A 13033-nucleotide genomic window follows, 5' to 3' on the forward strand; every position below is an offset into this window, starting at 1 on the left:
TAATATTGCACTCGTGATTGTGGGCATCGTTCATTGATTATTGCAAATATAAAGATAACGTTCGGTGACTTACTGATAATCTTCGTCGTTAGCAAGATATCAATCGCAGTAATTTCGAGCTCAAATGAGAAGTGAGGCGGTTCTCACCTGTTTAACAGCCCTAAGCCAGTGGTAGATTCCACGTTCCTATGGCGGGGCTAGTCTATTCATAGAACTGCTGTTGAATTTCAATAAAGTGGTATTTATTTGTATCGATCCCGGATGCATGATGGGTTAAGCCATCCTGGTCGGATATACAAATATATATTGGTGATGGCTTTTTACGAATATTATTGCAGATTATAATTATTGATTGATCGATAACGGATGATTGACAATTCTTCATTGTGATTATAACTGGTTGTTGATTATTATAAAGATGTGTACTTTATTATGATCATGGCGATGTGTTGATAATGATGAGTTACCCCCGTATATTCCACTTAGACGCATACAACTATTGAGACAAAGATCATCCGTGTCGCCTACACTGTTGGGGCAAGTTCTGTTAGTGTACACTGATTAAGGCCGGTACGGTGCGCAAGATATGGGTGAAAATAGCACCACGCCCGGCCGTCTTTGTCTCCCCAGTTCTGATGTTTACACACCGCAGCAAATACCGTACTCAGTTTGAGGCTGAGTTGACCTAGGGGAGGCCCAGGACCGTTTCATATAATAGTCATCGATGTTGAACCGTGAGTGGGAATCGAGCTCGGGTCGCCGGGTTCGTCGTGCAGCGCGCTAACCAATGCGCCACCACTCTCCACATACACACCACTGGCGACACACGCGCGTGGAGGTGTGTGTGCGTGCGTGCGTGCGTCCGGTGTTTCTGGAACCGTAGTGTCCCGGGAGGCCGTGCGAGCCTCACCGCGTGTCCCGCTCTGCGCGGTCCCGCGCGAGGGGTTCACGACGGCAGCTGTCGCCACCCACAGAGCGAGAACCCGAGCTGCGACGGGAAACAGAGCCTCCATCTCCTGGGACATCCACCTCTCTCCAGCCCCATCCCTCCTCAGCCGCGCCACCCTCCCTCCTCCCCCCCCCCGCTTCATCCTTCAACATCCCCGACTCCTCCCTCTACACCCATCAACCCTCCTCCATCGTCTTCCCCGGCCTCAACCCTCTGCCTCCCTCTCTCCTCTACAGCCTCATCTTGTTTAATTAACCCTACTCCATCTTCTCCAGCCTCAACCTCCTCCCCTCCCTCCTCTCCAACCCCTCACCCATCACCCCTCCTCCTCATCCATCCTCCCTCTCCAGCCTCATCCCTCAAGCCTGCTCCTCCCCTCCTCCTAAGCCTCCTCTTCCATCCTCCTCGACCTTCTGTCCTCCCTTCACTCCAGCTCCCCCCCTCCTCATTTATCACCGCCGTGGCTGCACCTGTTAGCGATGCTCCGAGTTGATTTCCAGTGTCGGGACACGAGCCTGAGTTCCCATGGAGGCGGAGAGCCGCTCTGATGAATCGGCCTAAGTCACGATCGAGCCACCGCTGGATGAATGCTATCCACGCCACGGCCATCTCTCACGGTCCTACGATTCGACATTCACCTAGCACACGAGATGAACGCATCATGCCGCCTCTGCAGGTGACGTTCTCTTAGCACATACAAAAGTAAAATTGTATGTTCTATGAAGGGTCATTGCCCAAAACGTGGCCTATTGTATTTTGGTTTTATTTTAAAGCCGCAGTATTAACTTGTGCACCACTACCAACAGCAGCAGCATCTCCAAATAATTTCCTTAACCTTTTAAGGGTCGTGACATTGGCTGACAGGAGCGCGTTCGCCGCTTGTTCCCGAGGTCCGCGGATCGCATCCAGCGGCTGCCCTGGTTATTACTGCGGTGTGCAATAACCGTAATGATACTACGCGCCGTCTGCTTCACAGTCAATATTAAACATCCCCTGCCGTCATTTGCAAGAGGAGGACCTTGTGTGCCGGCGTCAGGGTCAAATTTTGCCGAATTCAAAAATTACCCGCAAATTATTAAATGACAACACAGTATGTAAGTGATCATCCCCTACTGACAAGACTAATGCCGAGTTCACTTTTGCAAATGACTCATGCTAGTCTCTTGCGCTCTCACTTGGTAAATCTATATTTTTAACTTAAAACCGTGGTTCACAATGGCCAGCAGCATCATCATCGCACTTTTGACAGCAAAAACTTTTCTTGCAGATCCACCCACGAGACCCCCGCCCCTCGGCCCCTTCTTCCCCCCGCCCCTCCCCCCTGAAGGCCACAGCCGACTCAACAACAGCTCCACCCAGACACGTGCCAACGATATCAATGCTCTCGCCATGGGACCCAATGGCGTGCACTCGGCCAAATTCATCTGACCACCTGAATTAACCATTCCCTTACTACGAGGAGTAAACTCACGAGCGGCAATAACGCAATGGAGCTGAACACTCCAGCGTACTCGAAGAAGAATAGGTCGATGCATGCAAGCGAAGTTCGTAAACTACTGGAGCTATGCACGTTTAAATCTAGCTTGAAAACAATTGTGGTGTTTTTCGAACTGCCTTTTGTGCTTAGCTTTTTGTCCTTCCCCCGAAACTCCGATGAACACGGTTGGCTACGTACGGTGTGAAAGAAGTTCAACATACAAGACTGCGAATATTGTTTATATAAAAACTGTTCTCCCCCTTGTTCTGCATGGGTTTCCTCTGGGTTCCAGTTTCCTTCCAGATCTAAAGAAAATGCAATGTAACTGGTACTGTATTGGCCAAACATCCCAATGATGATGATGGGGTCGTTCGCGTACTGAATTTTAACGTTAACAAACATGTGTAAGTGCATGTGTAACAGCGGTGTGCATATGTAATTCCACGTGACAGTGTGATCGTGTTTGTGCGAGTAGTGCAGGGATAAGCACACTGTGATGCCAACCAGGCGACTGAGTTCAAATCCCATTCACGGCCGACACCAGTGACGATTATCTCAAACGGTCCTGGGCTTCCCCTAGGTCGACTCGACCTCAAATGAGTATCTGGTGCAGTGTGTAATCCTTGCCGGCCGACTTGCCAGTCACCCCACCCCCTTGTGTGCCATGTCGGCCTTCGTAGGTGCTACTCGCTAACAACACTTTGCCTCAACAGCCTGTTAAAGGCTTTTCGGGGGAGCTGCCTTTTGTCTTTAGGACTGTGTGCAAGCTCGTGACCGCGCGTGCACACGCGTCTGTGCAAATCCACGCGTTTGTGTGACCGCGCGTGTGCCCGTGCATGCGCTCGTGTGCTCTCTTGCACGCATGGCAACTGTGGGAGCGGTTGCCACAAACACAGGTGCGGAGCTAAACTTAGCAGGCCGAGACGCGAGTCCGGGGGATCGGGTCTCGGCGAGTGGTGCGCGTCCTCCACGCCCCCCCCCCCCAGAAGCGGGCAGCCCCCCTAGCGCCAGCAACGGGAGCGTCTGTCTCTTTGTCCGCCGTGTCAATCCACGTGCCCCTTCCCCTCTGTTCATCTGGCCGTCTTGTCGTCCCGTCGGTGCGCTCGGCCGTCCCCCGTCGCTTCGCACGTCTTTCTCATCCGTCTACTGTCGCCGCCCACCACATCTGCCCATCCAATTTGTCCATGGGTTTGTGCGTCTGTCCATCTCTTAGCATATCCATCTCTTCGTCTGTCTGTCCATCCAGCAATCCATTCGTCTGCCAGCTTGCACACACATACCAGGTCGTCTTTCTCACGACAATAGTTGTACGTAACACGCTCAACAAATCCGAATTGTATTTTTACAGTTTGACACGGTTATCAATGAAACTTGACGCATCATTACAACTATAATCACGATGATGAAATCAAGAACAAATGCGTGTTAACACTAGGGATGCCTGTTCCGAACAAACAAGCCACTTGTCAGGAACAAAGGAAACGGAATACATTTATATTGAGTAGAGGAACTGTTTGGGCCTCGAGTTCAGACCTCCTCCCCCTTACCTGTAAAGAGGAACAGAACAAAGTTCCGAGTGTGGAAAAAAGTGACACCTGCAGTCCACTCTCGATTACCCAGGGGACATGGGGGGAGGAAAGGCGGTGAAGGTACAAGAAAAACCATGCGCACGCATGGGTTCTGTACCGCTTTGCAACGCGTGGAAATATTTAGATTAACACGTAGGCTTTTGCGACCAATATCATCCATAAGAGGGTTTTTGTTAGGTTAGATCGCATGTGTCGTTAAACCCGCCACCACCCGACACAGCCAACTAGTAAGGGGTTGTCACGTAAACAGAACGTGGCCAATTCGTTATTAGTACAGCACTAACCGGTGTGTTGGAGAGCCAAGCCACAACATGTACAATCTGAGTACGATGTTTCGCCAGTAATTACAACCAGCTTCATCAGGCGACGCCTGAATTGGCACGTTCTGTTTACGTGACAACCCCTTACTAGTTGGCCGTGTCGGGTGGTGGCGGGTTTTAACTAAACATTTATATATTTACGCGATCTAACCCAAAAAACCCTCTATTATGGAACTCTTTAATTAGCGAAAAGGCCACGTTCCAAGCCGACATCACGCGTCACGACATCATCAGCAGGGGAGGTTGGGGGGTGGAGCCGAGCTGGGAGTGGGCGTGGCATGGCTGTGCAAGTCGCGTTCTGATTGGCCGGCGGCTCCTGGGTGGTAGGAGCTTCCTCACTGGACGTCGTCATCGTCAAAGAGATCATCGAAATCTGGTGACAGAAAGAGAGAGAAACAATAGGAGCGGGTGGAGCTTGCGGGGAGGCGCACTGCGCTCACGAACTCGGCGACAGTAGAGCTATCGACAGTGGTGAGCGATATCCGAAGCAGTCCAGGGCTTTCCCCTCCCCACTTCACCACCTGGCACCGACTGGTGCGAAGCACGGTCAAATAGCTCCCCTGACCGACAGTGTGGGAGAGAGACACCGCATTCAGCAGTGGATTGACTAGTGGGCCGCACATGTCCAGAGATACGAGGCTCTAACATCGAATATGCATGAGCCACAGAGTGTGCGGTGAGTGAGAAGAGTGCGCAGTGAGTGCTGTGTGTGGGAAGTGTTTGGTGTGGTATGCAGGGAGTGTGTGGCAAGTGTGTGGTGAGCAGGAAGTGTGGGTGAGAAGAGTGTACAGTGCGAGCGTCGTGTTTGGTGAGTTTTGTGTTGAGTGTGTGGTGAGTGTGTGGTGTGTGAGGGGTGTGAGGAGTGTGTGGTGAGAGTGTGTGGTTGTGAAGAGCGTGGGGAGTGTGTGGTGGCAGGTGGGTGTGGTGAATGTGCAGATAATAAGACTCTAAGGGGCCATCCATTGAGTACGTACGCATGGAGGGGGGGGTTAACCCAAATGCGTACGCTTGCGTATGGGGGTCTACTGACAATGTGCGTACGCATAGGAAACGGGGGAGGGGTGAAGCCTCGATAATAATTTGTCTCCATTGGACTTCAAATGAGCCACAGTTCAGTTTCTCCAGCTGTCAGACGAGCACCACCGGGAGAAGTGGGCCTGTGGGAGAGGTGTCGCTTGTATGCCACCGTGCCCCTGACTGCAGCTATCACGCAGCTCAGCAAAATAAGTGGCCAAGGTACACAACTTAAATCTTTAATGCAGTCGGCGATGGACTGTTTGCTTAAACACGTTAATATTAAATATCAGCCGTTCTATAGGATTCGCGGGGGGGGGGGGTGGGGGGTGCGTCAAGCGTACGTACGCAGGTGGGGAGGGGGGTATAAAAAGTACGCATGTGTACAGGGAGGGGGGGGGGGTCAAGTTTCGACAGATATTTGCATACGTACTAAATGGATGGCCTCTAATTTCAACTTATAACACGCCACCAACTCTCGCTGCCTCCACAGTGCTGGATCACAGGCCACATGCAGCATAACCACCACCGCCTGGTTGAAGAGAGCACTGACCATTGTAAAAGTCGTTGTGAACCGCCTTCTCATTGGCTGCCAGGTCCATGAGCAGCCCACTGCTGCCTCCTGCCTTCTCTCACACACAGAGATACACAGAGATATGTACCGTACAAAGACAAAGATCACCCGTATAGCCTTGACAGACTGTGGAGACGAGTGCTGTTAGCGAGCACCTATGAAGGTCGGCACGGCACACGAGGGGGGTGGGTGGCCAGCACCACGCCTGGCCGCCTTTGTCTCCCTCGTGGCAATGTTTACACACAGCACCAGATGCTGAGTCGACCTAGGGGAGGCCCAGGACCAGTTCAGATAATCGTCACTGTTGTTGAACCCGAGCAGGAATCGAGCCCAGAGCGTCGGGTTTGTGGAACAGCGTGCCAACCACTCCACTACCGCTGCCCACCCAGATATACACACATAAACACACAAAGAAACACACAGAAACTCACCCAGATATACACAGAAACACACAGAAACTCACCCAGATATACACACATAAACACACAGAAACTCACACCGATATAACTGCCGATCGCCACTAAGTGGCGGCGACGTTACGGCAGCACTTTTGCCAAGCTAGGTGCACTTTGAGGGTACAAGAAATGTCTAAGACCCCCTGGCAGGTCACGGAACAGACCCAAGTGCCATGGGTTGACTGACTGAGATGGCTGGCAGATGCACCATCTATGCCCCCTACTGTGCCAACTTGCCGCGTTTTAGCCGCACGGCGCTCCGCTCGTTGTTGCGTCGCTCATCTGCCTCTGTTGTTGTTGTTGGAGCGCGACTGCCTTCGACTGACCAGCAGCGTCCTTCACGAGCCTCCTCCACAGAGGCCAATCTTGACACCGCTGGTACCGGTCATCGGCAAGTCCACTCAGATCCACATACTTTTGTACCGCATCACTCCATCTCTCCTCTAGCAAGTTCCACGCCACGTTTAGCCCCCTCTATCCGGTCAAACAGAAGGTGCTCGGGACATGCGGTGGCTGTGGATATGGGCTACATGACCTAGCCAACGCAAATATGAAATAATTAATATAACTTGCGGTTGCTCAGATATAGATATACAGATATTGACACATACACAAAGATCCCGTGTATAGCCTTAACAGACTGTTGGGGCAAGTGCTGTTAGTGAGCGCTTATTAATGCCGGCACGCACACGAGTGGGTGGGTGGCCAGCATCATGCCCGACCTCCTTTGTCTCCCCGAGTAGCGATGTTTACACATCGCACAAATGTACTCATTTGAGGTTGAGTCGAACTCGGGGAGGCCCAGGACCGGTTCAGATAATCGTCATTGATATACTGTATACACACAGATATACACAACGATACACACAAGTACTCTATATACATAAACACAAAGTACTCTATATACATAAACCTGTCAACCCCTTACGAGTGTCTCCCTTATTACACACCAATTCTAAATTTATTGGTCACCCCGTGCCCTTACAAATCTCAACGTTCATCCTACAGACACATTTTTTGCCCGTATGGACCTGGAAACTCAATTTCCCCGTACAAGAATACGGAGTTGAACCGTATGGGTTGACACGGTATGGGTTGACACGGTACGTAAACACGACAACAAAGTTGCCCCGTGTAGCCCACACACTGTCTGGGCAACTTGCTGTTAGACCAGCACCACGCGCGGCCGCCTTTGTCTCCCCCGGTGTGGATGTTGAACCGCACCGCGCGCAGGTGAAGCAGCAACATCACTCAGAGCCGGAGTCGACCAAAAGCTGTGGGGGGCCCAGGGCAGGACACTCACTCAACGCCGGATTATCCAAGTAGCACAAGTAGCTACATATGTAGTAGCTACATGTGTAGTAGTTACATGTGTAGTAGTTACATGTGTAGTAGTTACATGTGTAGTACAAGTAGCTACACATGTAGTACAAGTAGCTACACATGTAGTAGCTACATATGTAGTATCTACATATTTAGTAGTAGCTACGTGCCCCGCACTCTCAAGGGCCCCGCGCTAAACGCTTTCAAGCTATCAACTCCGGTTCAGTGATCCTGCACGTGCTCTATTACTATAGTACTATACCGCCTTAGACTTTTACGAACGACCGGGTGTTTAAGGTTAGCGATTTGTCGTATCATCTGGCTGTATAGCAAATGAAAACATACAATTACTTAACTATGCAAGTTAAAAGTTTGTGTTTTAATATTTACGTGTTTAAAAATATATATTTAGGGCCCCTTTATAACATTACACATACTACAGGCCCCGCACTAGCTTAGTCCGGCACTAGCGCCACCGACCTAACGTACACGGGGCGCGAATGGCGAACTGCGTGCGGGCCGCGCACACGAAGCTCAACAACAACAAAAACAACAACGGCGAGACCGCAAGCCCCATCGAGCAGTGGAGAGAGCCCGGCCCCAGCGAGGCCTCATCACCTCGTCCAGATCCACGTAAGGGCCCGCGCCCTCCGGGAACATCTCGTCCACCACCACGGACGGCTTCATCTCTTACACGGCTAGCGACGGTGATGACAACAACAGTGGTTCGTAGCGACGACGATAACGATGTTGTTGTTTTTGTTCTTGTTGTTGTTTTTGTTGTTGTTTAATCGCTGCAATCCTCACTCGGAGGCCTGTGGCGAGAGAGGACCGGGTTGGTTACGATGGAATCGATTACGTTGTTCGATTCAAGACTGTGCGCGTCGATTCCTCGCGCTGTGTTCTATTCCCACGGTGTGCTGGGCGTCGGGAGGGGGTTGCATCTAGAAGGGAGAGCCGTGGGGAGCGGTGGCGCAGTGGTTAGCACTGCACTGAAAAAAGGCAACTCCGATTCGGGATCAATCCAGTCGTATTGTATGAGACTGAGAGGCGATTCGACTTGACATTTACAAAAGTTTTCGAATCGATTCTACAAACGCATTTATGACGTCGGTCTGCCTGCGGAGGACATGACATCATCACGAACCGAATTTCTGGTGCCATCAGAGCCAATATAAAGATCCCCAAGTCTGCGTTGGGCCCATTACACCACGCCCGGCCGCCTTTGTCTCCCCAGTGCTCATGTTTACCCACACGATACCAGCTACTCAACGGCGGCTGAAGTCGATATACAGCGGTGGTTCTTCACCTGGGGGTGCACCACGCAACCGCCGGGGATTGCGAGATGCCCTTTCTGGAATGTGCGAGACAACGTTCACTGAGCCGTGAACAAGGCGCTCACCATCCACTCACTGCGCCACTGCTCCAAAACAACAACAACAGCCGCAATTCGCCACTGAGCGGTGGTGACGTCACCACGGCGCAAAGTGCCAGGCCAGGTGCACCAAGGCACGCGGACAGACAACACAGACACGCGGGATGACGTCGTCCAGCAAACGTTCCCAGGCACTCGACGGTGGAAGATGATGTCATCCTGCGTGTTGTGACGTCATCGGACACCACCGTCCGTCGTGCGTGACGTCACGTTCCAGGCCATCGGGGAAGAGAGGAGTCGGGCTCACGAGAAACCCGTAGGAAACAAAGAGAACAATAAGTTAAAGTTGATGCCACATCACCGCGTAACATGGACGCCTCGATTCATTGATTACAATCAACGTGATCTGAACACGGTGCCTTGCTTCGTGAGGTTAAGTAGTGAATTATGCCGAGCTCCTGCATGAGCGGCTCGTTGGTCTAGGGGTATGATTCTCGCTTTGGGTGCGAGAGGTCCCGGGTTCAAATCCCGGACGAGCCCAGCTTTTCTTTTTTTTTAAATCACCGGTTGATAAATAAATAAGTACGTGTTCGGGCAACCTGCCACATTGGAAGGAGTTCAGAACACTCCCTGGTCCAGCAGGGCAAAAGTCGCCGGTTGGCATTGACGTTTCCGACGAGGCAATTGAAACAACGCGCACGTGCTGCTGCTGCTGTTCTTGCCGTCTTCAGTCCACTCAGGGTAATGGGTCAAGCCACAATTTGGTCGTCCCATTGGCAGGTCCGCGTGTGGGTGGGGTAAAGTGTTGGAACTGGAGGCGCGATGTGAACTACCTCGGCCTGGTGCTGAGGAGGTCGTCGTGGGGTTCGATCCCGACTCTGACGCCTGCTGCTGTATATTTGGAATGTGCACGTTCTCTCTCTCGCTCTCTCCTCGTGTATGTACATGTGAGACACAACACGCGTTTAGGGTGTTTCGGCTGGGCTACATTTCCACGTGATGATGAGCCACTTCGTTGAGCTCTCTTTTGTGATGGACAGGTCGCTTCTGAAAAAAACAGCTATACAGCTCCCGTGGTGGGCCTTACCTGGTCAAATAACATTGTTCTAATTTAGTTTAAGGGGCAGTCAAGATACAGCAGCCTGTGTAACCGCTCGAGAAAACGAGCAACGTCCAAAGTGGAGACGGAGCGGATGAAATCTGTTCGGCGTGCGGCGACTTGATGGATTATTATGACATCGGTGCATCGTGCGAGGTTGGGGGGGTTTGCGTCGGCGGAGTTGAGTGAGCGTGATCGACGGAAATTGATTTTTTTTTGCACTGCGCTTTGCAAGTCACTGGCGCGCATTGGCCACGTGGCGGCACGCGAGAGCCCCCCACCCCACCCTCCATCCCTACCGCGCTCCCCTTTCCACCATCAACCAATTCAGCAACAGCAAAATCTAACCATTTGAATGCAGTGCTCAATGTTGTAAATGTCGTTTAGGTTGCACACTCAATAAAAAATAAAATAGCCACAGCAACGTGTGGAGAGAACACTGGCGGGTGGAACATGGTTGAAGTTGCTCGCTAAAATAAAATAAAAAGCTGGGCTCGTCCGGGATTTGAACCCGGGACCTCTCGCACCCTAAGCGAGAATCATACCCCTAGACCAACGAGCCGCTCATACCAACCCACAGACACGCAACGACTTAACAATAAAAATAGATTTCCTTTTTCTCCTTTGCCAGTACCAAGATATGAAAATATGTTTTTCCCCTTTTATCTGGCAACAAAACAGATGTGAGGTTGTTAAAACCCCAAACTAAAACCATGATGTAGTTGCTCACCCCGAGCTCTCATTACTTTGATAGTGGCATTGTCTTTGTGCTGTTCGGCTTTTGGCGTCCTCTGGTCTAACGACGAGGCTCAAAAGAAAGCTGTCTCTGGTGTGGACCAATCAGTTTCAAAGACAATGCCAATATATTATCAGTGTGATTTTTCTTCTTTGGTTCTTTCGGTAAAGTCACGTAGAATGAGAATAAAATAATAAATTGATAAAATAAAATAACACAATAATATTCTCACGACGTTTCGGCCACAACACAAGCGGCCTTCATCAGGTGAAGGGGGCGAGACTGTCTGGTAGGACAGCGCTGGATTGAGAGAGCCACGTTCAGATCAAGGCTTTTAAGCTGTGTGAGAGGAACAAAGAGCCTTGACGAAGGAATTAGCATAAAATTTAGCATTGAAATGGCTGAATGATTAGCTTGTGACTGGTCACAGAAATAGCTATGTTAAAAGCTATTCACAGTACTATATAGTACTATATAGTACTGTGAATAGCTCAGATGTGTAGTCATTTCTGTGACCAGTCACTAGCAAATCACCCAGTTATTTCAATGCTAAATTCGCCTAGTTATTTCAATGCTAAATTCTCCTGTTTGATTTGTACTAAGTGCCTCGGTGAATGTGTATGCTCTGACTTCAACGTAACTATTTCTGTAGCAGTTACAAGCGAATCACTCAGCCATTTCAATGCTAAATTCTATGCTAATCCCATTGTCAAGGGGTGCCTCTGCGGATGTGTATGCCTTAACTTAGCTATTTCAATGCTAAATTCTATGCTAATTCCTTTTAACAATGGGTGCCTCTGCGGATGTGTATGCTTTAACTTTTAACATAGCTATTTCTGTGACCAGTCACAAGCTAATCATTCAGCCATTTCAATGCTAAATTTTATGCTAATTCCTTCGTCAAGGCTCTTTGTTCCTCTTACACAGCTTAAAAGCCGTGATCTGAACGTGGCTCTCTCACTCCAGCGCTGTCCTACCAGACAGTCTCGCCCCCTTCACCTGATGAAGGCCGCTTGTGTTGTGGCCGAAACGTCGTGAGAATATTATTGTGTTATTTTATTTTATCAATTTATTATTTTATTCTCATTCTACGTGACTTTACCGAAAGAACCAAAGAAGATGAATCATTGCAGTCACGAAAGCTTTAAATCGAAATTTAGTGTGATTTTTGTTTGCATTTTGACCACAAGTATTGTGGTTAATGCAGACATTATTCCTTGTAAATGGTTTAAGTTTGGTGTTTTAACAACTTCACACCTGTTTTGTTGCCAGGTAAAAGGGGAAAAACCTATTATCATGGTTTTTAATTTTACTCGGTAAGACCCACTGAGTAATGCAGCTCAACGAAGTGGCTCATCATGTTGACATGTAAAGCGGCCAAATACTGTCCTCTAAAAGCACGTTTCGAAAACAATTCCTCAACACATTCTTCAATTGCACTGAGTGCCCTTAAAATGTTAAATATATCCGACGTTTCTGGCAATGGTCCTTTTTCACAGTCGACACACCTGAGGCTGATGGACTCACGTATATAATGTATTGTCACGTGTTGTTTTATTATAACCATGGCAGTGACGCTACTGCCATGGCGATCATTGTTTGTATCTGGAGACAAGCGGTGTGGCAATCAGTCAGGTGGGGCCCCAAGATTGTGATTTGTCTCGCACGGCCGCACCCAGTCGAAAAATCGCGGCTCCACTTACCTCCTCACATCATTACGCTCACGGTCTTCAATATTTAGTGCGAAAACGGCGCTCCGTTTTAAATTAGTTTTTTTTTTAATATATACTGCTTAAAACATCATGGCTGGCTGCCAAGTGGGGGCCCAACTCGTAACTTTGGCCACCAGGGAGAGCCAAGGCACCCCCTGCCTGGGTCATCCACGGTAACGCATCGCACGCCTGTGATCCGGTGCTGTGGAGGCAGCAAGGGTTGGTGGATCACACGTAGATGTCGTGAAAGTGCCTTGCAGTCAAAGTCGAGAAGCCATACCCTGATTTGCCAGAAGCTACAACAGCAGTGAGGACTGATCTCCATCTGTCCCTTTGGTATGGGAATGTAGTGTTAGAGGCCGACCGAAACTGAATTTCGGTCGGCCTCTAATGGAGTGTTGTCCCATGGC

General features: G+C 50.0%; 1 protein-coding gene and 2 non-coding genes across 3 annotated transcripts; 1 reads left to right on the forward strand and 2 right to left on the reverse strand.

Moving 5' to 3' along the window:
- Positions 1-3748: 3748 nt before the first annotated feature.
- Positions 3749-8625, reverse strand: COPS9 (COP9 signalosome subunit 9). The gene is made up of 3 exons (XM_032958290.2): positions 8320-8625; positions 5903-5975; positions 3749-4708 (listed from the first exon to the last, which is right to left on the reverse strand). Exons 1-3 carry the CDS (start codon positions 8386-8388, stop codon positions 4671-4673), a joined length of 180 nt encoding a protein of 59 aa, XP_032814181.1. The 5' UTR covers positions 8389-8625; the 3' UTR covers positions 3749-4670.
- A 919-nt stretch (positions 8626-9544) lies between these two features.
- On the forward strand, positions 9545-9616 carry TRNAP-UGG (transfer RNA proline (anticodon UGG)). The gene has a single exon. It is a non-coding gene; the product is annotated as a tRNA-Pro (tRNA).
- Positions 9617-10665: 1049 nt separating this feature from the next.
- On the reverse strand, positions 10666-10737 carry TRNAP-AGG (transfer RNA proline (anticodon AGG)). The gene has a single exon. It is a non-coding gene; the product is annotated as a tRNA-Pro (tRNA).
- Positions 10738-13033: the final 2296 nt, after the last annotated feature.

The sequence above is a fragment of the Petromyzon marinus genome, chromosome 21 (genome assembly GCF_048934315.1).
Source record: "Petromyzon marinus isolate PM22_M1 ecotype Great Lakes invasive population chromosome 21, UKy_Petmar_22M1.pri1.0, whole genome shotgun sequence".
NCBI lineage: Eukaryota > Metazoa > Chordata > Hyperoartia > Petromyzontiformes > Petromyzontidae > Petromyzon > Petromyzon marinus.

What these genes read in the sequence shown, in the direction of transcription:
- COPS9 (XM_032958290.2), bottom strand. Translation starts at nt 8,388, where the DNA reads ATGAAGCCGTCCGTGGTGGTGGACGAGATGTTCCCGGAGGGCGCGGGC. An exon ending in CTTACGTGGATCTGGACGAG is followed by an intron (nt 5,976 to 8,319) that starts GTGATGAGGCCT and finishes GTGTGAGAGAAG; the next exon opens with GCAGGAGGCAGCAGTGGGCT. An exon ending in TCACAACGACTTTTACAATG is followed by an intron (nt 4,709 to 5,902) that starts GTCAGTGCTCTC and finishes TTCTGTCACCAG; the next exon opens with ATTTCGATGATCTCTTTGAC.